Source organism: Mobula hypostoma, chromosome 4 (genome assembly GCF_963921235.1).
Source record: "Mobula hypostoma chromosome 4, sMobHyp1.1, whole genome shotgun sequence".
Classification (NCBI taxonomy): Eukaryota; Metazoa; Chordata; class Chondrichthyes; order Myliobatiformes; family Myliobatidae; genus Mobula; species Mobula hypostoma.
Window position 1 is genome coordinate 179,464,428 of NC_086100.1, and position 27,530 is coordinate 179,491,957.

Consider the following 27,530-nt stretch of genomic DNA (forward strand, 5'->3'; position numbering starts at 1 on the left):
ACTAACCACTATGCTGCCATAGTGCCCCTTTTGACCCCAAGGACCTAGACAATACTTGATGGGCCCAATGGCCGAATTCTGCTTCCATGTCTTATGATCTTTTGGTCACATGCTCATCTCTCAGTAATCTTGCAAATCCAACTCTCATAATGATCACATTTCTACTTACTCTGCACCATTTGGCCTCTGCATCTTCAACTTCCTTTAAAAGAATTTGTTTTTAAGAGTGCTTTGGGAGAACCTAACGCTGCAATACTGAAAACATTGGAAATATTGGAAACACTGAATTGATGTCACAATATTTGATAGAGAAAGATCTACATCGGTTGTTTTTTTTTACAGCATTTAATTAAATAATGTATTAAAATGGAAAGTTATCTCAAAAGTTTCATGGGTGGATTGTTTAATAAAGAAACATAAGTAATGTTGATACATTCCGAGATAATGTATCTAGTCATTGTACTGTGAACATAGAGATGTGTACCAATTGTATTTTCTGTATAAATATTACTATATATTTTTTAAAAGACACTCAGCAGTTCAGGCTGTATCTGTGCAGAGATACACAGTTAACATAAACGCAACTGTCTTCAGATGCTATAAATGCAACATCAATCGTGAAGGGTCGCAGCCCAAAACGTCTTTATTTATTCCCCTCCATAGATGCTGCCTGACTTGCTGAGTTCTTCTACCATTTTGTGTGAAGAGTTAACAGTTCAGGTCCAAGACCCTTCATAGATTTTTTTTCTTCAGCAAAATGACCAAAAGTGCGCTCAAAGGTGATTAGCGAAGGGAGGAAATCTGGAAATTAGAACCATGGCAGTTGCAGGTACAACTGCCGATGGAGATCGCGTTTTAAAACTGGGGCAAGAGGCCAGTGTTAACGAGACAAAGAGGCAGAGGGATGAAGGTCGATGATATCTAGTGCTGTCTGCCGAAGATTGGTGTGTGTCCCCGCGGGCGGGAGATTGGTGTCACACACCTTCTGGCACTTGCAAGCAAGGCTGCAGTCAGGGCTCCCAGACCCACAATAAGGTGGATGAAACAAACACAGCCGAGAGGTTCCCAGCCGGCACAGAAAATTCCCCTCCCCCGGTGAAAATTGATACAATGGTGACGAGCTGCGCGTGCGCCGAGACTGCCTGGTTGACTGGTTACTTCTGGGTTTCTCCAGATCGCAACAAACAGACGGAGGGAGAGAGGGAGCGGAGCGCCCGGGGAGCGGAGACCACGGCCGCAGGCTCAGTGTTTGCCGAGGACGAACGAACGAGGTAGCAGAGCTCATTTTTTTTTTGTTTCTGTCTGACCGCTTGCAATGGTGGATCGGCAATTTAAAAAAATCTATTTCACGGAAACACTTCTGGCTGCCGATGTATTTAATTCTCTCGGGCTGTGGGGAGACTTTTAGAAAATCGGTTTCAAAATGTGTCATTACAGCCTCGTATTTGGGTGTTAAGACATGTTACTTATGTATTGTGCCCAGCGAGGTGCTGTGTTCTTTCCGAATAAGCCAAGTGCTTTTGTTGTTCGTTACCACAGAATGCTTCTTTGTCCCCCTTCCGTACGTGGCAATAGACCATTAAATTCCCAGGAACTGTCTCGGGGTCTCATACTGGGTGTTTTGGGGGTTTTAAGGGAAAGGGTAAGGGAGGAACTGGGATGTTTTCTTTTTGTTTATCATGGACCGTCATACACGCATGTTGACGGGATTTTCACCGATGACCTTTGGCCCAGTTTGAAGTTTATTTGTCTTGTCCATAAATCAGGACTTTTAGAAAGCAGCATCCCGCATTGGATTTGTTCGATATCCTGTTTGAAAAGCGAACTTACATAAAAACAAGATTCCCCCTGTATTGGCGATCATATAACACGCCCCCCCCCACACACACACACACCACACTCAGCACACACACAATGAGCTGCTCAGACCGGCTGCGATGTTTATATTGTCTTATTATTTTGGAAGTGTTCAAGTTGCCGTCGAGCGGTTGTTTAGAAAGATGACGTTTGCTTGTGGTGGTTATTGTGCACCTGTTGGATGGAAGAGGAAGTGCGGGATGGGGGGGGGGGTTGGTGGCGCTGGGGTAGTGCTTTCCAAAGTTTTGCTGCAAAGAGGGAGCGAAACTCCGGTGTCAACATCTGGGCGAAAGTTCGCAATCTCCTCACCGCGCTAGAGCCGGCTATTCGGCCCAGAGAAACTTCGCCGGCGCTGGCTATCCAAGTGGATCTCCGGTACCCGTTGTTTTTTTTAAAAAAAAGTTGCCTGTGGTTATGAGGAAGACCGAGGAATGTGAATGAGTGGGTCGTGACTGTTATTCCCTCGAGGTGTGCAGGGTTCGCAGTGAAACGTGATACATGCAGGCTGTGTCAGATCCGGCAGTGCTGTTTACATGTTGAGAGGAGGCTTCTATAAGTACAACTTTTCCAACGCCAGATAAAGATATTTGCACTGTACCGGGCTGCATCGTGTGTAACCGGTCTTTGAGTAAAGGAGGTCCTCTCCCTCTCAACTATGCTGTCTCGCCAATTATTGTTGGGGACTGCCGAATTTCAACCCCTGATCCATTTATTTAACATCCGCTGGCCTGTCACTTTGAGAGGAAAAATGTTATAAATAAGGTGTGTTGTTTGAACAAAGGTGCGGGGGTTGGGGAGAACATTGGTTGCGAAATGACGACGAAGAGGCGGATGTACAGGATCAGGATCGGTTCGAACCGAGATTCGTCACTCTGACTAGACTAACCCTTTCCTCTGCGCTTCCTTTAGCGTGGAGGAATTTTCAGGCCATTGTTGCGAGATTTTATGAGCCACAATGCATTCTCAAGGATCCGGTGTTAAATTATTGGTGTGTCCTGTAGGACGGATCTCAAACAACGTTGCGTTTTAGAACCAGCGAGAGCGGGTCTTAGCACAGTGCAATGAGTGCGGGATCCACAGTAGTCAGGAGATGCTTCGGCTACTGTCCCAGGCCCTCGGAGCACATTGGAACCGGGGCTGTCGCTACTCAACACCCCTCACAACCAGCTGAAGGCTGAACTTTTAACACCGATCGATGGGTGCTGAACGGCAGAGCACCGGGTATTGGAAATTGTTAGAGGAAGAGGGAGAGTGATGGGGGAGGGTCAGAGGGAGTGGGTCGGCGAGGGGGGAGGGCCAGAGGAGGAAAGGGTCATTGAGTGGGGAGGGTAAGTTAGGGGGGAGAGGATTGGTGAGGGAAGAAGGTCAGAGGGGGTGGGTCTGTGCGGTAGGAGGGTCGGTCATGGGGAGGGTCAGTGAGGGGGAGTTTCGGTGAAGGGGGAGGGTCAGAGTTGGGGGCGGGTCACTGAGGGGGAGGGCCAGCACACTTTTTCTTCAATATCAGTTTTATTTTGTATTGCTGCCGCACAGCAAAAAATTTCACAACATTAATAAATAATAAATCTAAATTGATAATACAGTAAATCTAAATTTGATTCTCATTCTTTAATATGGGGGCCAAGAATGTTCACAATATTCCAACTGTGGTCTGGCCAATGCCTTAGAAACCCTCCACGGTATATGCAACACACACAAAATGCTGGAGGAACTCAGCAGGCCGGGCAGCATCTATGAAAAACAGCAAACAGTCGACACCCAGGGCCCTAGGTTCTTCACCAGTTCTTCCAGCATTTTGTGTGTTGTTTGGATTTCCAGCATCTGCACATTTTCTCTTGTTTGTGATTGGACCCCACAGGTTTTCAATTTTAGCCCTCTCTTTGGGAGTAGAGGATCACCCACACTGCCTCTTCTTATTCTTCTTGCCATGCGTTTAATCCTGACTTTTGTCTTGTTCTCCTCTTTAGTTTCCTTAGAAGAAGAGCTTGGACGGTATGCAAAGTTGTGAAATATCTTCAGACAGTGCAGATGATCCTCTCAGTCGTGGCTCACAGGGAAAGCGACAACCTCGAATAGTAGTCGTTGGTGCTGGTCTCGCTGGCCTTTCTGCTGTCAAACTACTTCTGGTGAATGGGTTCACTGATATCACTGTTCTAGAGGCATCAGAGCGAATCGGAGGCAGAGTCCAAAGCATTAAACTTGGTGAGTCTGTTTCTTTTTTCGGTTGGACGTCCCGGAAAATCAGAACTCAGGACCTGGAAGGTCCACAGCGACCAACTGTTCACAACAGTCTGGTGCCTTTAATTAGTAAATGCAAAGGTGCTTCACAAGAGCATTACTAAACTGAGTTGGACACTGAGCCACATATTGGGACAGGAATTTAAAAGCATGGTCAAAGAGGTAGGCTGTAGTGAATGTCCTAAAGAAGGTACTCTAGGATCTCAAAATGCATTATCTTACACTTGTCGGGATTACATTCCAAAGAAGTGTGACTTGAGGGCTTTCTGACATTACCAGATCAGCAAGTGTGGTGTGAGGACTCTAAACTGTGGCTCAATGTTGCTATTTCCCAAATATATATTTAATTTAGAGTTACAGCATGGTCCCAAGCCCTTTGGGGCCAACGAGCCTGTTCCACTCAATTACACCGATAGGCCAATTGATCTTCTAACCCATGTGTCTTTGGAAAGTGGGAGGAAACTGGAGAGCCTGGGAGAAACAGACGTCATCATGGGGAGAGCAAGTACTACTAGGCTCAAGGTCAGCGGTTCAGGGATGGGTGGTATAGTAGCATAGTGGCTATCGTAATGCTTTACAGTACCAGCAGTCTGGGATCAATTTCTCTCCAGGATCTGTAAGAAGTTTATATGTTCTCCCCATGACTGCATTGGTTTCCTACAGGTGCTCTGCAGGAAAGATGTACAGGTTAGAGTGAGTAAGTTGTGGGTATGCTGTGTTGGTGCCATAAGAAGCAACACTTGCGGGCTGCTCCCAGCACGTCCTCGGACTGTGTTGGCCACTAACGCAAATGACATTAATGAAAGAGGATGTGCTGGTGCTTTCGGAAAGCATCAAGTTGGATAAGTCTCCGGGACCGGACGAGATGTATCCCAGGTTGCTGTGGGAGGTGAGGGACGTGATTGCTGAGCCTCTGGCAATGATCTATGGATCATCAACGGGGACAGGAGAGGTTCCGAAGGATTGGAGGTTTGCAGGTGTTGGCCCCTTATTCAAGAAAGGGACTAGAGATAGCCCAGGAAATTATAGACTAGTGAGTCTTATTTAAATGGTTGGTAAGTTGATGGAAAAGATCCTGAGAGGCAGGATCTATGAACATCTGGAGAGGCGTAATACGGTTAGGAAAAATCAGCATGGTTTTGCCAAAGACAGGTCGTGCCTTACAAGCCTGATTGAATTTTTTGAGGGTGTGACTAAACACATTGATGAAGGTAGAGCAGTAGAAATAGTGTGTATGGATTTCAGCAAGGCATTTGATAAGGTACTCCATGCAAGGCTTATTGAGAAAGTAAGGAGACATGGGATCCAAGGGGATCATGCTTTATGGATTCAGAATTGGCTTGCCAACAGAAGGCAAAGAGTGGTTGTAGACTGGTCGTATTCTGCATGGAGGTCGGTCAACAGTGGAGTGCCTCAGGGATCTGTTCAGGGACCCTTACTCTTAGTGATTTTTATAAATGACCTGGATGAGGAAGTGGAGGGATGGGTTAGTAAATTTGCTGATGACACAAGGGTTGGACATGTTGTGGATAGTGTGGAGGGCTGTCAGAGGATACAGCAGGACATTGATAGGATGCAAAACTGGGCTGAGAAGTGGCAGATGGAGTTCAACCCAGATAAGTGTGAGATGGGTCATTTTGGTAGGTCAAATATGATGGCAGAATATAGTATTAATGGTAAGACTCTTGGCAGTGTGGAGGATCAGAGGGATCTTGGGGTCCAAGTCCATAGGACACTCAAAGCTGCTGCACAGGTTGACTCTGTGGTTAAGAAGGCATATGGTGCATTGGCCTTCATCAACCGTGGGATTGAGTTTAAGAGCCGAAAGGTAATGTTGCAGCTATATAGGACCCTGGTCAGACCCCACTTGGAGTACTGTGCTCAGTTCTGGTCACCTCACTACAGGAAGGATGTGGAAACTATAGAAAAGGTGCAGAGGAGATTTACAAGGATGTTGCCTGGATTGGGGAGCATGCCTTATGAGAACAGGTTGAGTGAAGTTGGTCTTTTCTCCTTGGAGCGGAGGAAGATGAGAGGTGACCTGGTAGAGGTGTATAAGATAATGAGGGGCATTGATCGTGTGGATCGTCAGAGGCTTTTTCCCAGGGCTGAAGTAGTTAACATGAGAGGGCACAATTTTAAGATGCTTGGAAGTAAGTACAGAGGAGATGTCAGGGCTAAGTTTTTTAAGCAGAGTGGTGAGTGTGTGGAATGAGCTGCCGGTGATGGTGGTGGAGGTGGATACGATAGGGTCTTTTAAGAGACTCCTGGATAGGTACGTGGAGCTTAGAAAAATAGAGGGCTATGGGCAACCCTAGGTAATTTCTAAAGTAAGTACATGTTCAGTACATGTGGGCCGAACGGCCAGTATTGTACTGTAGGTTTTCTCTGTTTCTTTGACAAATTTCACTATTTTTCAATGTTTTGATCTAGATCTGACGAATACAGCTGATTTCTTTAAATCTTCCATCCCACTGTAATCACACTCTGGAACAGACCTCTCATACACTAAAATTTAACACTTCAAACTCTTGATTTCCCAAATCTACCTCATTGTGATCTTTGCACTTTATTTGACAAGCTGCTCTGCACTTTCTCTGTAACTGCAACACTAAGTTCTGTATTCTTTTTTTTTCTTTTTACTAATTCGATATAAATTATGTATAGCATGATCTGCCTGGATGCAGAGTAAAGCAAAATCTTTTCACTGTATCTCAGAATATCGAGTCATAAAGGCATACAGCAATGGAACAGGCTCTTAGGCCCAAATTGTTTATGTCAGTCAAGAGGCCCAACCAAGCTAGTCCCATTTGCATGTTTTTAACCCATAACCCTCTAAACCTTCTTACAACATGTAACAATAATGAACTATTTATGTATAGTTTTTTCATAATTTATATTGTATTCTCTTTTTCCCCATAGAACAATTAACACTGCAGTGCAGTGTAGACCCTTTGGCCTATGATGTCGTGCCAACCTGTTAACCTACTCGAGGATCAATCTAACCCTGCTGTCCTGCATAACCCCCCATTTTTCTTTCATCCATCTGCTTAAGGGTTTCTTAAATGCCCCATATGTATTTGCCTCCACCACCACTTTCTGTTTAAAGAACTTACCTCTGATATCCTCCCCGTATACTTTCCTCCAGTCGCCTTAAAATTATTGTTCCTCCTATTAGGCAGTGCGCCTGAGGTGGGGTTAGTGCGGCACTATTACAGCTGGAGTTCGCAGTTCATTTCTGCGGTCTTCTGCAAGCAGGCTTGTCCATCCTTCCAGTACACGAGTGGTTGTCCTCTGGGTGCTCTGGTTTCCTCTCACAGTTCAAAGACATGATGATTAGTCGGTCAATTGGTCATTGTACATTGCCCTGAGATTAGGCGAGGGTTAAACCGGTAGGTTGCTGGGCAGTGTGGCCTGTTCTGCACTCTACCTCTAAATAAAATAAAATAAAATTAGAATAAGTATCTCTGATGGACTTTGTGTACGTACTTTAATAACAAACTTTCTTTGAAATTTGAAGATGTGAAGCATTCTGGTTTCAGGCTGCGCTACATTTGATCTTGGAGCAACTTGGATTCACGGTGCTCATGGGAACCCGGTTTATCAGCTAGCAGAAGAACACGGACTCCTTGAAGAAACTACAGATGGAGAACGCAGTACTGGCCGTATCAGCCTCTACTCCAAGAATGGGGTTGCACACTACTACACCAGCAGTGGTCAGAGAGTACCCAAGGATATCATTGAAGAATTCAGCGATGTATACAACGAGGTGAGATCACATCCCCACACTTCACTTTAGAAGAATGAGGGGGATCTCATTGAATACTGAAAAGCCTAGGTAGAGTGGATGTGAAGAGGGTGAAAGTATCCAAGTGCAGTCTGACCAATGCCTTATAAAGCCTCAGCATTACATCTTTCCTTTTATTTAATAGTCCTCTGAAAATGAATGGTAACATTGCAATTGCCTTCCTTCCCTCCAACTGCAAGTTAATTATTTAGGGAATCTTGCTAGAAGACTCACAAGCCCCTTAGCACCTCTGATTTCATAATTTGATCACCATTTTAAAAATAGTTCACATTTTTACCAAAGTGCATCTTCTACCAAAGTGCTTGACTATACACTTCCCTACCCTATATTCTATCTGCCACGTCTTTGTCCATTCTTCTAATCCAAGTCTTTCTGCAGACTCCCTGCTTTCTTAGCCCTACCTGTTTGGTTTGCACTGCTCAATGCAACAGCCACCATGCTGTGGCTTTGATGGCCTTTTTCTGTACGTGGTACTCATTGTCCTGGAGGCCAGCCACTGGTTCATGTATATGATTCAGTAATGTCTGTTAGGGAAGGAAATCTTCAGTTCTTATCTGACCTGGCGTTAGTGCGTCACCAGACCCACGCTATTATGGTTGACCCTTCAATTCTCCATGAGCCTGGTATGCTAAATCGTAGGTGATTAACATAAAGATAAGCATTAGCTTTATTTGGCATATGTACATCAAAACATAGAGTAAAATGTACCATTTGCATCAACAACCAACGCAGTTGGAGGATGTGCTAGAGGCAGCCCTCATGTGTCACCAAGCTTCCAGTGCCAGCATAGCATACCGACAGTTTACTAACCGTAACCCCATGTCTTTGGAACGTGGGAGGAAACGGAAGGACCTGGAGGAAACCCATCCAGTCATGGAGAGAACACACAAACTCCTTACAGACAGAGGCAGGGAATGAACTCAGATCACTGGTGCTCTGAAGCGTTACCGTAACCGCTACACACTCAGCCATAGTGTAGAGGTGGAGCAATGAATGCAAACTTTGCCAGTTATTTAAGGATTTTTACATAGACCAAGCCATCGGGAAAGTTGTGTGTGTGGTCCTTAATGCTTCTTGATTTCCTCTGATAGGTCTACAACCTGACACAGGAGTTCTTCCAACGGGGGAGGCCCGTTGGTGCAGAAAGCCAAAACAGCGTTGGTGTTTTCACAAGAAATGGGGTACTCAAGCGCCTCAAAGCAAATCGCGATGACTCGGGAATCAGCAAGAAGCTGAAGCTGGCGATACTCCATCAGTTCTTGAAGGTATGAGGGGGTGCTTAAAGTGGAAAACATAATCATACGGTAGAGGAGGCTATTTGGCCCTTTGTGTCTTGGTGCATAGGAAGAGTTGACATATTAACTCACTTCTCCCCTTGGCTTTGCAAGTATTTTTTTCCCTTTCTCAGCAGAGAAGTAGGTGAAAGGTTATATGGGTTAGGTGAGAATGTGGAAATGTAATGAGAGGATATATAGGATTCTTAGTTCCCACTCAGGAACAGTTTAATACCTTCAACCATCAGGCTCCTGAATCAGCGAGGATAACTTCACTTACCCCAACACTGAACTGATTCCACAACCTACAGAGTCACTTTCAAGGGCTTTATGTGTTCTTAGTATCTATATATCCATCAATCAATCTTCTGTCTGTCTGTTTTTCAGTTTGTCTATCAATCTTTTTTTTATATTTTCACACTTTGTCTCCTTTTTCACGTAGATTGTTTGTTGGACCTTGTGTGTAGTTTTTTATTGATTCTATTGTATTTGTTATGTCTTTCCTGATTTGGATTGTTATTTTATTTCTAATTACTAGATCTCACTGCTTAATCATAAATTCACAGCAGTTGCTGATTACTCATTATCACGTTGTTAAGCAATTAGCCTTTGTTGTCAGGTCGGCCATTATATATTCGCTTGTGTATTCATTTGTTTGTTAGAAGCCGAAGGAGTTTCAATCAATATTTGAATCTTTGTTAGAACGCCGAGGAGTACTGACTTTTTATACCGGCTGCTTGTGGACTGTAACGCGTTGGTGAATAATAAAACCTCTTTCGACTACAGCCACACCAGGACTGGAGTTATCCATCTGTCTAACTTAAGAAAACAGGGAAACTCTTGAACCAGGGCAGAATAGTATTTCTTTATTCTGCGGTGAATACCTGCAAGAAAATGAATCTCAGGACATATACATACTTTGATAATAGATCTGTTTTGAACTTTGATTAGGAATTGTGATGTGATTGATTGGTGGAGCAGGAACAAAGGGTCATGCTGCTCCTAAATCACATGTTCGTATTCAATTCATCCTTAAAAGTCAGCAACCAATCTATTTCCAGCACTGTTTCACATGCTGCTTCCCAAATCACGGCACTTTACAGCTGGCTTTTTGTCAATTATGTCTAATCTTAGTTGCTGAGCCTCGCATCGATGAAAACACTTGCAACTTTCCTACTGTTCATCGTTTTGGACATGTTAAGTTGAACGCTATTTACAGTCGAGGAAAAGGCTGGCTGAAAAAGCATTCAGTCCACTTCACCTCAAAAGGAAGTTGATATTGGCTCGTGCATGAGGATTGAAAAGAGTCTTTTTTGAAAAATTACTTTGGTTGCACTTTGAAGGATAGCTGTAAAAAAAAAGACTTTTTTTCCTGAATTTTATCAACGCTACATGTAGGATCTCCTCAAGATCCGCAGAAAAAAATCGTGAAAACTATTTTTAAGTCGATTCCTGCATTAAAATAAGCAACACTAAAGGAAACACATTTCATCCTATTCCATATCATAAGCTCAAATCACGCATTACAGACCATTAGTGTGCAATCTCTATTTCAAATCTCTGGGGAATATTCTTCACAAATCAGTTCAGTTATATTAGTTTTTAGTTCAATTAGAAATAAACCTGGAATTAACTTCCTTTTAAAACTGGGCTATGAAAAAGGACCCAGCAATCACCCATTCAAAACAGCAGCCTGTTTAAAGAGGGTTCAAAGGTTGATAAACCCATGCAGTAGGCTATAGTGCTGACTCAAAAATGCCCATTCAATTCTTGCTTCTCTTGATCATGCGGTCCTTCAGTAATGACTTATATTTAGTGGCCACTTTATTAGGTACCTCCTGTACCTAATAAAGTAGCCACTGAGTGTATATTTGTAGTCTTTTGCTGCAGTAGCCCATCCACTTCAAGGTTCAATGTGTTGTGCATTCCAAGATGCTGTTCTGCACACCACTGTTGCAATGAGTGGTTATTTAGGTTTCTGATACCATTCTGACAGCGTGAACCAGTCTGGCCTCCACCTCGCTCATTAACGAGGTGTTTTTGGCCACGGAACTGCTACTCACTGGTGCACCTAATAAAGTAACCGCTGGGAGTTTTTGCATCAGCTTCTGTAGTAATATGCTATATTTAAAGGAATTAATCTTCTGCTCTACCTTCGAAATCTTTTACATATAAGGGTTGTGAACCTAGAGTACTCTCTGTCCAGAAAACTGTAATGTTCAGCCATTGGCTGAACACTTATACTCAAGGCAAAGGTCCAGAGACCTTTGGTTACCGTGGAACCTGAAGGATATGGAGATGGAGCAGAGGAAGAAGATTACATGATCTTATGATTTGCAGAGAAGCTGAAGATCTTCTTCTTGTTCTTGCCTCTTAGGTTCCCGTTCATTGTTGCTCTGGTGACCAATTTTATTGGACCCTTCAATAACTGGACATAGCTGTTTCCTTGTGCACTATTATAAACACATCTATTAAATCACATACTAACCTCGTCTGTCAAATGAATACAGTCCCAAGTTATGATAATTTGCTATAGCTCAGGCTTTAACAATTCATCGCTTTTAAAGTGATAGTTTTGGAATTAGGCTAATATGTTGCCCACTCAGTGAGTAACTGCACTAAAGGCAAAGGTCAACAGATTAGCAGATTGGCCAATCTTACTTTATCTTCCCACTCTTATAACAAGGATGGGGTTCCCCTTGTTCTTACCTACCACCCTACAAGCCTCTGTATGCAGCGTACCATTCCCTCTTTCTCTGGTTTTCCATTTTCTATTCTGGTTCCTCTCATACACCTCATCTTCTCAACTGCCCATCAATTCCCTCCTCCTGTCCTTTCTTGCAAGGTCCACTCTCCTCCCCTCCCCCCAGCCACCCACCTTCCTCCTCCCCTGGTCTCGCCTATCATCTGCCAACTTGTATACCTTCCCCCTTCCCCCACCCCACCTTCGTATTCTGGCTTCATCCCCCCCCCCACCCCACCTTCGTATTCTTGTGAAGAGTCTCAGCCCAAAACATCATGCCAAGTCAAGTTTAGTGTCACTTAACTATATACATGTATACTGCCAAATGAGACAAAGTTTCACTGGACCAGGGTGGAAAGCACAGTAGTACACATAACATAAAATATCTTAGGAAAGTAAGAATTGAATCTACAAATTAATTACGCATAAATAAGCAAAGTAGAGTTCATTGACTGCCTATTCATTTCATAGATTAGCAATAAACTCTTATTGCAACAGAGTGGTAAAGATTCATTATGCCTGACTTCATCAGTCAGGTCATTGAGTACATGAGTTGGGAAGTCATAGTGCAGCTATATAAATCTTTGGGTAGACTGCACTGGGAGAATTGTGTGCAGTTCCTGTCAATCCATTTCAGGAAGGGTGTGGAGGCTTTGAAAAGGTTCACCAGGATGCTAACTTAGAGAGTATTAGCTGCAGGGAGCAGTTAGATAGGTTGAGAATGTTTCCTCTGGAGGTTAAGTGAGGACCTTAAGTATATTACTAAATATATTTAAGATACAGTTAGATAGATTTTTACATAGTAAGGGAATTAAGGGTTATGGGGAAAAGGCAGCTAGATGGAGCTGAGTTTACAGACAGATCAGCCATGATCTTATTGAATGGCGGGGCAGGCTCGATGGGCCAGATGGCCTACTCCTGCTCCTATTTCTTATGTTCTTATGTTCTTATGACCTGACTGGGGTTTATAAAAATGTGAGAGGCACTTACAGATGGGGTTAATTAGTCAGTTACTTCCTTGAGTAGAAGGTATCAAATGATAAGGGATAATTAAAGGATATAGGGAGCAAGTGTTTTTTTTTGACACAAGGTGGTTGAAGCTTAGAATGTGCCACAGACAGCTGTGGAGGATTGGGCCTATTTAAAGTGGAGTTTGCCAGATTCGTGATTAGTGAAGGTGTCAAAGGTTATAGGGAGGAGTCAGGAGAATGGGCTTGAGAATGATAATGATCAGCCATGATGGAATGGCCTATTCTGCTCCTATGTCTTACAGTCTTCTGGACTCCACAGAAATCTATTAACCTCCCCAATGTTCATAGCCTCCCATGTCTTGCTGTAAAGCTATTGGAAAATGGAAAGTATTGACACAGAACAGGCACTTGAGGAGTTTGGACTATTGGAAAAAAGCCAGGTCAATAACGGTTGTCAGCACTTTCTCTCACTCTGTTCTCTCACAATGATTTGAATTGCTGCGGTCCAGCACTGTGCTGACTGCTCTGGAGATTTCCGGGATACTGCCCTGCTTAAATCTTTTCTCCTTCTGCTTGGCAGGTTGAAAGCTGTGAGAGCAGTTGTCACAGTATGGACGAAGTGTCCCTGAGTGAGTTTGGTGAGTGGACCGAAATTCCCGGCGCCCACCATGTCATTCCAAGCGGCTTCATTAACATAGTGGAGATTCTGGCACGGGATATCCCCAAGTCGGTCATCCAGCTGAACAAGCCAGTGAAGCGCATTTACTGGAATGGCTCGTTCAAGAAGGAAATCCACTATATCAACAGCACCCTCCTCAACCACAACCTTGACGGCCAGGAGGAGGAGGAGGGCTACCAGGTGTGGGTGGAGTGTGAGGATGGTGAGTTCATCCTGGCCGACCATGTGATTGTCACCATGTCGCTCGGCGTGCTGAAGAAGTATCATGAGACCATGTTCCACCCTCACCTCCCAGAGGAGAAGGTCTCGGCAATTCAGATGCTGGGGATCAGCACCACGGACAAGATCTTCTTGGAGTTCGAAGAGCCCTTCTGGAGCTCCGAGTGCAACAGCATCCAGTTTGTGTGGGAGGACGACGCAGAGAATGAGAGCCCGGTGTACCCACAGGACCTGTGGTACAAGAAGATCAGCAGCTTCGACGTGCTGTACCCTCCCGAGCGATATGGCCACGTGTTGAGTGGTTGGATCTGTGGGGAAGAAGCCATCATCATGGAGAGATACGATGACGAGACGGTGGCAGAAACGTGCACAGAGCTGCTGCGAAAGTTTACAGGTGGTTAACGTTCTAACCTATGGACGCTAGCTCTATCTGTGAGTTATCACTCAATATCCTTGTAGGGGACTGCACACATTTAATGACAGGATTCCCGACAATTGCAGAGGGGTCGAGGTGTTCAATGTTGAGGGATCTAGGAGTCCAAGTCCACAGCGATAAGGAAGTGGCTGCACAGGTAGGCAGGGTGGTAAAGAAGGTCTATGGCTTACTCGCCTTTATTAGCCAAAGGACTGAGTTTAAGAGTCAGAACGTAATGTTGCACCTTCATAAAACTCTAGTTAGGTCACATCTGAGGTATTGTATTCAATCCTGGTTGCTCCCTTATAAGAAGGATGTGGAAGCTTCAAAGAGGATCCAGGAAGAGGTTTACCAGGATGTTGCCTGAATCAGTGGGCATGTACTAAAGGGAGAGATTGGACAAACTTGGGTTGGTTTCTCTGGTGTGATAGAGGCTGAGGGAAGAGCTGACCTGAGAGGCATAGTTACAGTAGACAGCTAGTGTCTATTGCCCAAGGTCAAAATGTCCAGTACTTAGAAGGCATGCATTTGTGGTGAGAGGAGGGAGTGCAAAGCAGAGTTGGGGCAAGGTATGTTCACATAGTGTGGCTTGGAATGCACTGCCAGTTATGGTACTGGAGGAAAATATGATAGGGTATTTAAGAGGCTCTTAGATAGGCAAATAATAGGGTAATGGATGTGTAGGCAGACCATTGTGGGCCATGGTGGATGTTATGTATATCGAATTTAGTAAGACTTTTGATAACTTTCTCCATGGTAGGCTCATCCAGAAGCTAATGTGGCATGGGATCCGTGGAAACTTGGCTGTGTGGATTCAGAACTGGCTTGCCCACAGAAGGCAGAAGGTGGTTGTAGATGGAGCGTATTCTACCTGGAGGTCAGTGACTAGTGCTGTTCCGCAGGGATCTGTTCCAGGACCCCTGTTCTTCGTGATTGTTATAAATGACTTAGATGAGGAGATGGAAGGGTGGGTTAGTCGATTTGCAGATGGCTCAAAGATTGGTGGTGTTGTGGGTAGCGTGGAAGGTTATTGTGGGTTATAATGGGACCAGACAGGATGCAAAGCTGAGCAGAGAAGTGATAGATGGACAGTAGTTCAATCCAGAAAAGTATGAAGCGATACATTTGGAAGATTGAACTTGAAGGCAGAGTACAAGGTCAATGGCAGGATTCTTATCAGTGTGGAGGAACAGAGGGAACTTGGGCCCATAGATCCCTTAAAGTTGATAGGGTTGTTAAGAAAACGCATGGTGTGCTGGCCATCATTAGTTGCGGGACTGTGTTCCGGAGCTGCAAAGTAGTGTTGCAGCTCGACGAAACGCTGACTAGACCATACTTAGAATATTGTCTTTAGTTTTGGTCACCTCATTATTGGAAAGATGTGGAAGCAGAGGGGACATACCAGGATTCTGCCTCCTTTAGAGAACATCTCTTATGAGGAAAGGCTGAGCAAGCTCGGGCATTTTTCTTTGAAGCAAAGGAGATTGAGAGGTGAATTGATAGAGGTGTATAAGATTATAAGAGGCACAGATAGAGTGGACAGTACCTTTTTCTCAGTGTGGCAGTCGCCTTTATCAAAGAACATCCTTTTAAGTTGAGGGGAGATGTCAGAGGTAGGATTTTCACGTAGGGAGTGCTGAATGCTTGGAGTGCACTGCCAGGGTTGATGGTAGAGGCAGATACAACAGGGGTATTTAAGAGACTCTTAGATAGGCATATGGATGTAAGAAAGATGGAGGGATATAGACTGTTTAGTCAGAAGGCGTCAGATTGATTGTGGAGTAGGTTTATGTAAGTTGGCACAACATTGTGGGCCGACGGGCCTATACTGTGTTGTAATGTTCGTACGTTCTGTGTTTACTCCATGTGCTGTACTGGCCTGTATTTTGTTTTCCATGTTCCAGTTGCACTGTACGTGTTGTGTGCTGGTATTCTGGCAGAGGAAACCTTTACCCTCATTCTTTGCAATATATTCATATTATGTTTATTTTCTAGTACTCATGTTAAGAGGCTTGGATGTTTGATCGGGAGACTTGGGGCAAATCCCAGTGTGGCATCTGAGTATATTATTAAATAAACTAATACGGTTGCTATGAAAGTCCTGGGTCATTGTAAACTTCATTTGATATTGGTTAACCTTACATGGTCACTTCTATATGTGATTCCAGAGCCATCACTATGGGTTGACTTTGAGATGCCCAGTAACCTCCCCGCCCCCCCAACCACCCCTGCAATTAGGGATAGGCAGTAAATGCTGACCAAGTTATGATGCTGGCAAACACAAAAAAATGCTGTGTTTCTTTGGAAACAGGTGAAATTAGGCAAAGACGTCTCTCTCTAGCAAAAGTTAAGGTGGAAGACGTTCGAAGAGTAGAAGGACTTTCTTCCAAGATGGTTGACCTGAAATGTTAATTCTGTTTCTGTCTCCACAGATGCTGCCTGACCTGCTGAGTAGCTCCAGCATTTTCTATTTTTATTTCAGATTTCCAGTATCTGAGCATTTTTCCTGCTCGTAGGTAGGATAGCAGTTCAGGTTTGTGGTTTATCAGGTTTTTCAGGTTTGTTGTAGCAGGCTTGGCAAATGATTTCCTCTCTAGACCATCAGTTCTGGGGAAATAGGCATTCTACATGCCATGGAGTATTGTGATGGTGAAGACCTTTTTCAATAATGAAAATGATAATAACTTATTGCCAATCATTGTCATGGCCCAGAACATTTCCAAAGCATTCACTGAATTGATTCAACAAATGAGCATTTAAAAATAGGTCTAACACAGAGGAAAAAATATGCCAAGGAGTTCGATAAGAAGGCTCCCATTTGTATAAGTCCTTCATGTCATCGTGAGGCACATAGTTATTTGTAATGGATGTGCAACTGTCAGTTTGAGCACTGCCAGATCCTGCGAGTGGCAGTGATAATGGCAATTTGTTTTTTTAAGTAACATTGACTAATAGATATAAATTAGCCAGAATACAAAGACTTCAGAATATTGCCACAGAATTTTTGAAAATTCATCTGTGACAAAGTATCTCAGCTAAATGCTCACCTGAAAAACTGCACCTCCAATGCTAAAACAGCCCATTGGTGAGAGTGAATAGTGTTTTGGTCCAATGCACTGAAGTGTCAGCCTTGAATTTTGCACTCACCTTAACAATAGGTGGCTTGAACTGCAGTTTTCAGCTTGAAGGCGAGAATCTTATCAACCGAGTCACAGCTGGCAATCGAGTCACAATACCTAAACACAAAATACTCTGCAGATGCTGGGGTCAAAGCAACACTCACAACATCTGGCTGAAAACATAAGTTTGGAGGTTCTGTTACTGGCTCTCTTGTTGCATTATGGATAGAGGGCAAACTAATACATTGAGTATGTCAGTCACTGCGCTATGAATATGATTTGTTGTCAGAGGTCCAGGAGAATTGATGGACTAATCTTGGCTCTCTCCACAGGATGAAGCTTGCTGCTGCTCAGCCTGCCAGACTCAGCAAAGGAAAAATATTCCCCAAACACTTCAACTGTTGAGGGCTCAAAATGGTAAAATGCTGGCTGTGCACAACAGGCTGTCAAAAAAAGCTACTGGGATTAACTTCCCATCCATGTGTTTCCTTTGCAAGGCATTTGCTGTGTCTACTCTGGTACGGTAATGCCTGATCCTTGCCCTCCCAAAAGAAAACTGGAGAAAGTTTTTTTTTTATGGCTGGTATTTGGTTTTAAAAGTTTGAAATGTTTGATTTAGAGTGACCTTGTGGCAAGCTTTTAACTTCCAGGGCAGAAATAAAGTTTGGCTTGATTTAGCTCAGTCATATGATGTTACAGAATACCTCAATGGATTGAAAGTGGAGACATCCACTAGGACGAGAGAGCCAGGGTTCGATAAAGTTCAGAAGATCCTGTGAATTCTATTTGGGAGTTGCACACATTGGCTGTTCTAATTTCTGCACCATCTTCCCGGTTGTAATCCAAGATCCAAAACTTTCTGTACACATATGTCTCTCACTCCACGTTTCCCAGACCTTGTCCTCTTAGTCCTCAGTCAGTGTGTCTTTCTCGCCTTTTTGACCCCTTCCCCTGTGATATCCCCAGTAGCTCGAAGGGAAGGCCGTGGTTCTCCAGTCCTATCAGGATGGCCCACCTAAAGTTGCCACCACTCTCTAATGCTCCTTGCGCCCCTGCCCCAGGATGTTCCCTCATCTGCCCCCCGTGGGACGCTGTGACAGTGCTGGATGGCTGGGCTGCAGTGGGCATGCATCCTGCCAGGTGAATGGGCCCGATAGCTCCTTCTTGTCTAGTACAGGCACAAAGGGGGTGACTTGCTTCCTCCTGTGCGGCAGCTTCTCTGAATGGTTTCAGGCTTCAGGCCTTGTCTTGTTCATTTCTGTGGCGGGTCAGGCAGGGGCTGAGATGCTCTCAGCAATGCAGGGGACCATGTAATACGGAGGCGGGGAGGAAGAAAGGTGATGGAATATGGGATGTGAATCCCTGTGGTTGTGATCGTATGCTGTTCCAACCTGCAGGGCCTTCTATCTTAATGTTAATTTGCTGTCGCAATGTGGATAATGAGGTAGGCAGTGCGTACACAGAAAACTCCCACAAAAAGCAAACTGACAGTGAGTACATAAGGACTAGAGATGGAATAGGCCTCTGGGGTTCCTCTCCAACCTGCTCTGCCTGATCTTCTACCTCAATGTCACTTTCCAGCTCTGTCTCCTTCTTCCTTCTCCCTCCGCTCGTCGATTCTGTCTCTGCTGCTGCACAGTATGCTAAGCAAACCTCCGGGAGCAGCCCAGCATCTTCCTCAATCAACTGATGCTGTGTTTTTCCAGCTAGAGGCTGGGCAGGGTCCCAGCTAGTAAGGCGTGGACTTTGTCGAGGTCACCAGCATGGTGGGGAACAGTGAGGTAGGGTGTGGGAGGAGGTTTGACATTCCCACCAAACAGTCTGAAGTAAATTTGCTGTCTCTATAACATAAGACTATAAGTCATAGGAGCAGAATTAGGCCATTCAGCCCATCGAATCTGTTCTGCCATTTGATCCTGGCTGATTTATTTTCCCTCTCAATCTCATTCTCCTGCCTTATCTGCTTAATCTTTGTTGCCCTCGTAGTTCAGAACCTATCAACCTCTGCTAATAAGGTGACCGTTGAATGCAGGAGACCATTCAGCCCATCGAGTCTACGGGCACAACAAAGCTCATTCAGTGTCCAAAACCATGTGTGTCTGTGTGTCTACCAGCTGACCTTGTATTTATCTCAGCATGCTGAGCACCAGCTGTCCCATCAAATAACGCCGCCCTCAGTTACCATGACGACTCACGAGCTGTTCGTTGCTCTCTCTCTCTCTCTCTCTCTACATGGAAACCCAGAAGCGGACAACAGTAGTCAGTGTCCTTGTAAAAGTGTAAACGTGAGGCAGACTCTGCCCCTCTCTCTCTCTCAGCAGAAATCCAAAAGTTTGTCTCAGTTTGCTCTTGTGCCTTAAAGTGACAGTCCACAGCAAAAAGGAACCCCAGGGGTACATATCTGTTCACTCCCACTCCCCCATTGATGCTTCCCTGCAGCCGATTGTCTCTGCATTCCCATGTGCAATCTCCACAAAGCCAGTGCCCTGGGTCAAGGTCAAATCCTGATTGCTGGAACCGTGAGGCTGTCATTCTGCTGTCTCAGTTATCAACACCTTCCTTCCAGACCACCTCTGATTCAAGATGCTGTGAAAGTCACATCATCCAGCTGACCTGGGGTTCCTCACGGACAGTCAACACAATTTAGTCAGATTGTGCAGGGTGCCGGGAAAGCCTTGCAGGATTAGATTTATTCCACTCAAGCTCATCAGCACTGGTAGGAACATTGTCCAGCCAAGGGTGAAAGTTTTTCAGTCCTTTCAGTTAATTCCAGTCTCAGGGTGGAAATCAAGTAGGTGTTCCAATCTTGTGTGGGAGCTTGCATCATGACTTTTTCCATCCATATATCTCCTGGAATCTGGATATTGTTAGCCTTGTCAGCAGTTACTGTCCATCTTCAGAAGGTGGTGATGAGAGAGATTAGCTTTATTTGTCACATGTACATCGAAACATACAGTGAAATGCTTTGCTTTGCATCAATGACCAACAAATCTAAGGACGTGTTGGGGGCAGTTTGTTCGTGTCACCATGATTCTGGCGCTAACATAGCATGCCCACAATTTAAGAGTTTGGAAAGTAAGAGGAAACTAGAGCACTCGGAGAAAATCCACATGGTAATGGGAGAATGTATAAACTCTTTACAGGACGGTGGTGGGAATTGAACCCGGTTCGATTTTACAGCTGGTGCAGCAGAGTGTTGTGCTAACCTCTACGCTACTGTGCCAAGCTGCCTGTACGAATGGCTGTAGCTCTTTTAAAGATTGCATCCTCAGAGTGATAAGGGGCAGGAACTTCCAGTGTTACATTCAGCGCTGTTGAAGGATAGCCACATATTCCCGAGTCAGGACTGTGAGCAAGTTCGGGAGGGCAGGGGATCTTCCTACGTGTTGCTGCCCATGCCCCTTGTCGTGGGTTTGGTAGGCGCTGTCAGAGCTGGATGGTGCACCAGTGTTGCCTGCAATGTTGATGGTGGTGCACAGAGTGCTAATAACACGGCTGCGTTGCCCTGGGAAGTTCTTGATGTTTGGTGGAGCTGCATTCATTTACGCAAGTGGAGAGGATTCCACCACACTCCGGATCTGCGCCTCGTAGGTGGAAAAGTCTTGCGATGTCAGGAGGTGAGTTACTAACCACAGCGTACCCATCTTTTGACTTGATTTTGTAACCATAACAATGACAATGATTACAATCATACAGCAGGTCCAGTTGAACCTGGTAGCGTAGTGGCTAGCATAACACTTTGCAGGGCTAGCTGCAAGATCGTGGCTCAATTCCCGACACCGTCTGTAAGGAGTTTGTCCTCCCCGTGACTGCGTGGGTTTCCTCTGACTGCTGTGGTTCCTCCCACATTCCATAAGTGTATGGGTTAGTAAGTTGTGGGCAGGCAGTGTTGTTGCTGGAAGCATGGCAATACTTTCCCAGAGCACCTCCTCAGACTGTGTTGGTTATTGACACAAATGACGCATATCACTCTATGTTTCCATGCACAAATAAATAAAGCAAATCTAATCTAATGTCTGATCACTGGTGACCACCAAGGTACTGATGATAGGAAACACAATAGTAATAATGTTTTAGATTGTTATAGGTTGGTTGTTAAGCTCTCTCTTGATGGCCGTTGCCTGGCAGTTTCAAGGCGTTTACATCATGTGCCGCTATCAGCCCGTGCTTGAATGTTAGCAACCATCAGTCAATGGAACGTGCTCAACAGATCAAGCAGCATCTGCGGCTGCTCGACCCACTGAGTCCTTCCAGCAGGTTGTTTGTTGTTCTAACTTCCGGAATCGGCAGTCTTTGGTGTCTCCATGCATGAATGTTGCCTAGGTCTCACTGCACGCAGACCTGGGCTGCTTCATTTGCTGAGCTGTACCAGATAGATTTGAAAATAATATAATCCTTAGCAAACATTTGCACCAATATTGGGAGGAGGGTGACAGAGCCTAGGACACTGCCTTGAAGAGCTCGTGCAGTGTTGTCTCGGATGAAGAATGATAGTTCTTGAACTATCAAAATCATGTTCCTTCGTTCAAGTTGGGAGCTTAACCAATGGACTGCCTTCCCCTTCAGTTTTGCTGCCGCTCCTTGTTTCTAGGTTGAGTCAAATGCTGCCTTGATGTCTCACCTCACCTCCAGAATTCAGCTGAGCTGAGCGGGGAGTCGAGTGGTCCTGGCAAAGCCCGAGCTGAACATCACTGAGCAGCTTATTGCTGACTAATTACTGCTTGATGGCAGTGTCGACAACTGCTGATGATTAAGGGTGGCTGCAGTTAGTCGGATTAGATTTGTCCTGCTGTCGTGTGAATCAGGACTCACCTGGCAATTTTCCACGTAGCTGAACGGATGCCAGTATTGTAACCGGACTGGAACAACTTGGCTGGAGGTGAAGCTGGTTTCAGTTCTTCAGCCCAGATACTATCCGGCCCATAGTATTTGCTCTTCTGTAATACATGATCCAATTATGTTTGCTCTATTGTGTTGCTTGATACAATAATGTTTGATGTTCTGTATTGTGTGATCCAATTCTGTTTGCCCTACTGTAATGTCTTGTCTAATAGTGTTTGCTAAACTGGCGCAGTATTGGTCTCCTTATGTAAGGGAATATGTTAGTCTGTTGGAAACAACTTGGAGAAAGTTAACAAGACTCATACATGTTAGGGGCAGTACTTTTTTCTGAGTAAACATTGGACAGAGTAGGCTTGTATCTGCTGGAAGCTAGGAAAGTGAGGAGCATCTTGATTAAAATACGCAAGATCCGAAAGGGTCTTGACAGGACTTTGAAGAGCCCTAAAGAGGAGTCTTGGCCCAGAATGTGACTGTTTACGCTTTTCCATAGATGCTGCCCGGCCTGATGAGCTCCTGCACTACTTGTTGGCTGGATTTCCCGCGTCAGCAGATTTTCTCGTGTTTGAGATTTTACCCCCTATTTCATAAGTTGTTATCTCCTCTGTATCAAATAAAGCAAGTTGGCTGAAGCCTGTAAAAGTGGGTATCTCAGGAGAAAGCCCGCTGGATCACGCACTCAGTACATTTGGCTGAACATTGGGCACTTTATTAGCTGTGGACAAATTCTAATTGTAACATCAACAAATGCTCTCTGTTGGCTAAACTGCAACATTGGCCAGAGCAGATATGTAGATATTCTAAATAAGTAACAAATAATTCACATTTAGCATAATATGTACCACTGCATGATCCAAATCTGCTTCATAAGATTTCTGTATTTAACAGTATTCCATTTTGTCAATAAATGCTAATCTCTTGGCTCACAATTCACTTACAGCTGGCATCTCGACATCCTATAAAGCTTAATGATTGTAGCAAAATTACAACTTAAACTCATTGTTCAATCAGATATTCATCATGTACCTCAGTCTGGTGGATGGCAAATGGTACAAGTTGTTACAACCCTCGGGCTGTGATACCTTTTCACTTACACCAGAGATTCTGCAGATGCTGGAAATTCAGAATAACACAAAACAAATTGCAGGGGGTCAGACAAGTCAGGCAGCACCTAGGAATAAAGAGTCTATGTTTCGGGTTGAGGCTCTTCATGAGGACTTTAAAGAAATGGGGAAGAAGCCAGAATAAGAAGGTGGGAGAGGGGAAGGAAGAAAAACTAGAAGGTGATAGGTGAAGCCATTGAGAGGGAAGTTAATGTTGGGGGGGTAGCAAGAAGCTGGGAGGTGGTAGGTGGAAAAGGTAAAAAGCTGAAGAAGAATATATCTGGCAGGAGCGTGGGAGAAAAGGAGATGGTAGGCATGTCAGGAGAAGAGAAAAGGTGAGAGGGGAGCTAGAATGGGAAATGGAAGAAGAGAGAAGGGGGTTGGGGAGAAATTACTAGAAGTTAGGGAAATTGATGTTCATGCCTTCAGGTTGGAGGCTGACAAAGCGTAATATGAGGTGTTGCTCCTCCAACCTGAGAGTGGCCTCATTTTGGCAGAGAGGAGAATATGGACCGACATGTTGGAATGGGAATGGGGTTTGTATGTAAAATAGTTAGCCCCCATACTTTTTCATTTGTGTGGATAAGAAGTTTGACTTGTGATACTTGTATTATTGTCGGTGGTTCTGGTGGAGTTTGTTAAAATTACCTAGACTGTTTCTCTACCGAGTCTGCTACCTGTACTTTGGAAAACCCTGTACCTTGGCACACAAGGACTGAACAAATTTTGAAACCTCTTTTGCAGGCAATCCACACATTCCAAAGCCCCGGAGGATCCTGAGGTCAAAATGGGGCAGCAACCCTTACATCCGTGGCTCATACTCCTACACTCGAGTTGGATCAACAGGAGCAGATGTGGAGAAACTTGCAAAGCCACTCCCTTACCCAAAGAGCACAAAAGCCCCTGTAAGTAGCACATTGGTCTTTACAAATGGGCAGATGGGAGTGTTGATCCTTGGTTATCCCTAAGGATTTAATGCTGAGGCTTGATAAGGTATTGGTCAGACCACATTTGGAGTATTGTGAGCAGTTTTGGGCACCTTAGCTAAGAAGGCGGAGAGGGTCCAGAGGACATTTATAAGAACGATCCCGGGAATGAAAGGTTTAATATATGAGGAGCATTTGAAGGATCTGAGCCTGTACTTGCTGCAGTTTAGAAGAATGAGGGAGGATCTCATGAAAACCTATGGAATATTAAAAGGCCATGTTAGACAAGACAAGAAGATGTTTCCAGTAGTGGGAGGATTCTAAGACCAGAAGCTACACCCTCAGAATACGATGTTGTCCCTTTAGAACAGAGATGAGGAGGAATTTCTTTAGCCAGAGGTGGTGAATTCATTGCCACAGTTGGCTGTGGAGGCCAAGTCTTTGGGTATATTTAAAGTGGAGGTTAATAGGTTCTTGATTAGTAAGGGCGTCAGAGATTACAAGGAGCAGGCAGGAGAATGGGATTGAGAAGGATAATAAATCAGCCATGATGGAATGGCAGAGCAGAATGGATGGGCGAAATAGCCTACTTTTTCTCCAACGTCTTTTGGTCACAAAATGAGACACTTGCGCTAACATTCATAGAATATTACAAATGCTTTTGAAGCATTTTGCTGTGTGTGTATATACATATACACACATATAAATAGGGCTTATAAAAAGTATTCACCCCCCCCCTTTGGAAGTTTTCAAGTTTTATTGTTTTACAACATTGAATCATAGTGAATTTAATTTGATCCTTTTGACATTGAGCAACAGAAAAGGCTCATTCGTGTTAAAATGAAAACAAATTTCTACAAATTGGTCTAAATTTATTATAATTATTAAATCCAAAATAATTGATTGCATAGTTATGAACTCCTTTCAAGTCAGTATTTAGTAGATGCATCTTTGGCAGCAAGTCTGTGTGGATAGGTGTATATCAGTTTTGCACATCTGGAATGGGCAGTACAATTTTTCCCTATTCTTTACAAAATTGCTCAACCTCTGTCAGATTCTGCCACAAATTCTCAATTGGATGTGTTCTGGACTCTGACTTGGCCACTCCAGGACATTAACTTTGTTGTTTTTAAGCTACACGTGTGTAGCTTTGGCTATATGCTTGGGGTCATTGTCTTGCTGGAAAACAAGTCTTTTCCCAAGTCACAGTTCTCTTGCAAACTGCATCAGGTTCTCCTCCAGGATTTCCCTGTATTTTGCTGCATTCACTTTACCGTCTGCCGTCACAAGCCTTCCAGGACCTGCAGTAGTGAAGCGTCCCCGCAGCATGATGCAGCCACCACCATGCTTCATGCTAAGGATGTTGTGTTTTTGATGATGTGCGGTGTTTGGCTTATGTCAAAGGTAGTGTTTAGTCTGATGGTCAAAGACATCAATTCTGTTTTCATTAGACCATAGAACCGTCTTCGAGCTGACTTCAGAGTCTCCCAGGTGCCTTCCAGCAAACTCTAGCTGAGATTTCATGTGAGATTTTTTCAACAATGCCTTTCTCTTTTTGCCTCTCTTCCATAAAACTGCAACTGGTGAAGCACCGGGCAACAGTTGTTGTATGTGTAGTTTTTCCCGTCTCAACCACTGAAGCTTATAACTCCTTCAGAATTGTCATAAGTCTCTTGGTCATCTCCCCCTCTAGTCCCCTTCTTGCATGGTCACTCAGTTCTTGAGGATGGCCTGCTCTAGGCAGATTTACAGCTGTGCTATATTCTTTTCATTTCTTGATGATTGACGTAACTGTACTCCAAGGGATAGTCAGTGACTTGGAAATGATCTTGCATCCATTTCGTGACCTGTTCTTTTCAATAACCTTTTCGCTGAGTTGCTTTGAGTGTTCTTTTCTTTTCATGGTGTAGTTTCTTGCCAGGATACTGACTCACCAGCAGTTGAACCTTCCAGATACAGGTGTTGTTTTAGCACAATCAGTTGAAACATTGGATGGCACATGGTGATCCCCGTTCAACTAATTCTGTGACTTCTAAAGCCAATTGGCTGCTTCGGTGATGATTTGGTGTGTCATATTGAAGAAGAAGAAGAAGAAGAAGAAAGCCTTAACTCCGAGTGGAGTCACTTGGACGCCGTCATGACGGTGTTTTTTAAGCAGGCTTTCTTATTCTTACGAGGCCGAGTTGCTAGCTCGACGCTCAACCCAGCACAGATGGAAAGCGTGCAAGGGAGCGGGCTGGATTCAAACTCAGGAGCCTTCGCTCCAAAGTCCGGTGCTGATGCCACTACGCCACCAGTCGGTGTGTCATATTGAAGGGGGTGAACAATTATGCAATCAATTATTTTGTGTTTTATATTTGTAATTAATTTAGATCACTTTGTAGAGATCTGTTTTCACTTTGGCATGAAAGATTCTCTCTGTTGATCAATGTCAAAAAAAACTCCAAATTAAATCCACTGTGATTCAATGTTGAGAAACAATAAAACATGAAAACCTCCAGGGGAGGGTGGTGAATACTTCCTTTTCAGTTTCTAACAGAAAACTCTAATTTTACAGTGTTAACTGCTACTGAACAAGTGTTTTCCCTCCTGGTAGCCTATGCAGATTTTATTTGCTGGGGAGGCAACTCACAGAAAGTTCTACTCAACTACACATGGTGCTTTGCTTTCTGGTGAGCGTGAGGCTGGGCGTCTCATAGAAATGTATCAAGACCGCTACCAAGGAAGAGAAGATGAGAAGACTAATATGTGAGATCTTACACAGATTGGATGAAGAGCGTGTGATTAATGTATTTTTTCTTAAAGTAGAATGTTATAGTCTTGTTTAATAAGGGGATGTTAAAATCATTTTTAACTGGATATATACAAGATAAGCACATTCTGGTAATGCTTTGGTCATATAAATGTTTACACTTAGGTAATAGTTTAATTTTTAAATTAATACACTTCTAACCTCAGATTGATTTTCTGCAAATTGAATGCCTTCCTTTACTAACAGTCCAGTGCAATGCTTTCGGGATACTATATTGCTGAGGTGCCGTTTCTTAGATCAGATGTTAAGTGCCATTTGCCTTCTCAGGCCAATGCATTGTACTGAGGTAGGATTAGATGAATATGTGCTGAAATTACTGCAGTGTGATGACTGGCACCTCCCAGAGGCTGAAAATAATCGGTGAGCCAGTAGCATCTGTTGAAGAACTAGAGATGGCAGATGTTGGAGTATGGAGAGGGAGAGAAACAAAAACCCAAGGGGCTGGAGGAACCCAACAGGTCAAGCATCATCTGGAAAGAAATGGACAGTCAACACACATAAAAGTTGCTGGTGGACGCAGCAGGCCAGGC

The 27,530-nt window shown here is 44.2% G+C and overlaps 1 protein-coding gene across 2 annotated transcripts; it reads left to right on the forward strand.

The window, feature by feature from the left end:
- The first annotated feature begins 1,043 nt into the window (after positions 1 to 1,043).
- Positions 1,044 to 27,530, forward strand: smox (spermine oxidase). 2 transcript variants are annotated; one of them, XR_010017774.1, is made up of 7 exons: positions 1,044 to 1,271; positions 3,822 to 4,056; positions 7,635 to 7,861; positions 8,992 to 9,165; positions 13,469 to 14,180; positions 14,962 to 15,078; positions 24,007 to 24,139. XR_010017774.1 is itself a non-coding variant. In XM_063047105.1 (7 exons), exons 2-7 carry the CDS (start codon positions 3,849 to 3,851, stop codon positions 26,938 to 26,940), a joined length of 1,638 nt encoding a protein of 545 aa, XP_062903175.1. In that variant the 5' UTR covers positions 1,046 to 1,271; positions 3,822 to 3,848; the 3' UTR covers positions 26,941 to 27,530. The 2 variants fall into 2 exon arrangements, 1 of the variants encoding a protein (XP_062903175.1); XM_063047105.1 differs by lacking the exon at positions 14,962 to 15,078 and adding an exon at positions 26,785 to 27,530 and having other exon boundaries at positions 1,046 to 1,271; positions 24,007 to 24,167.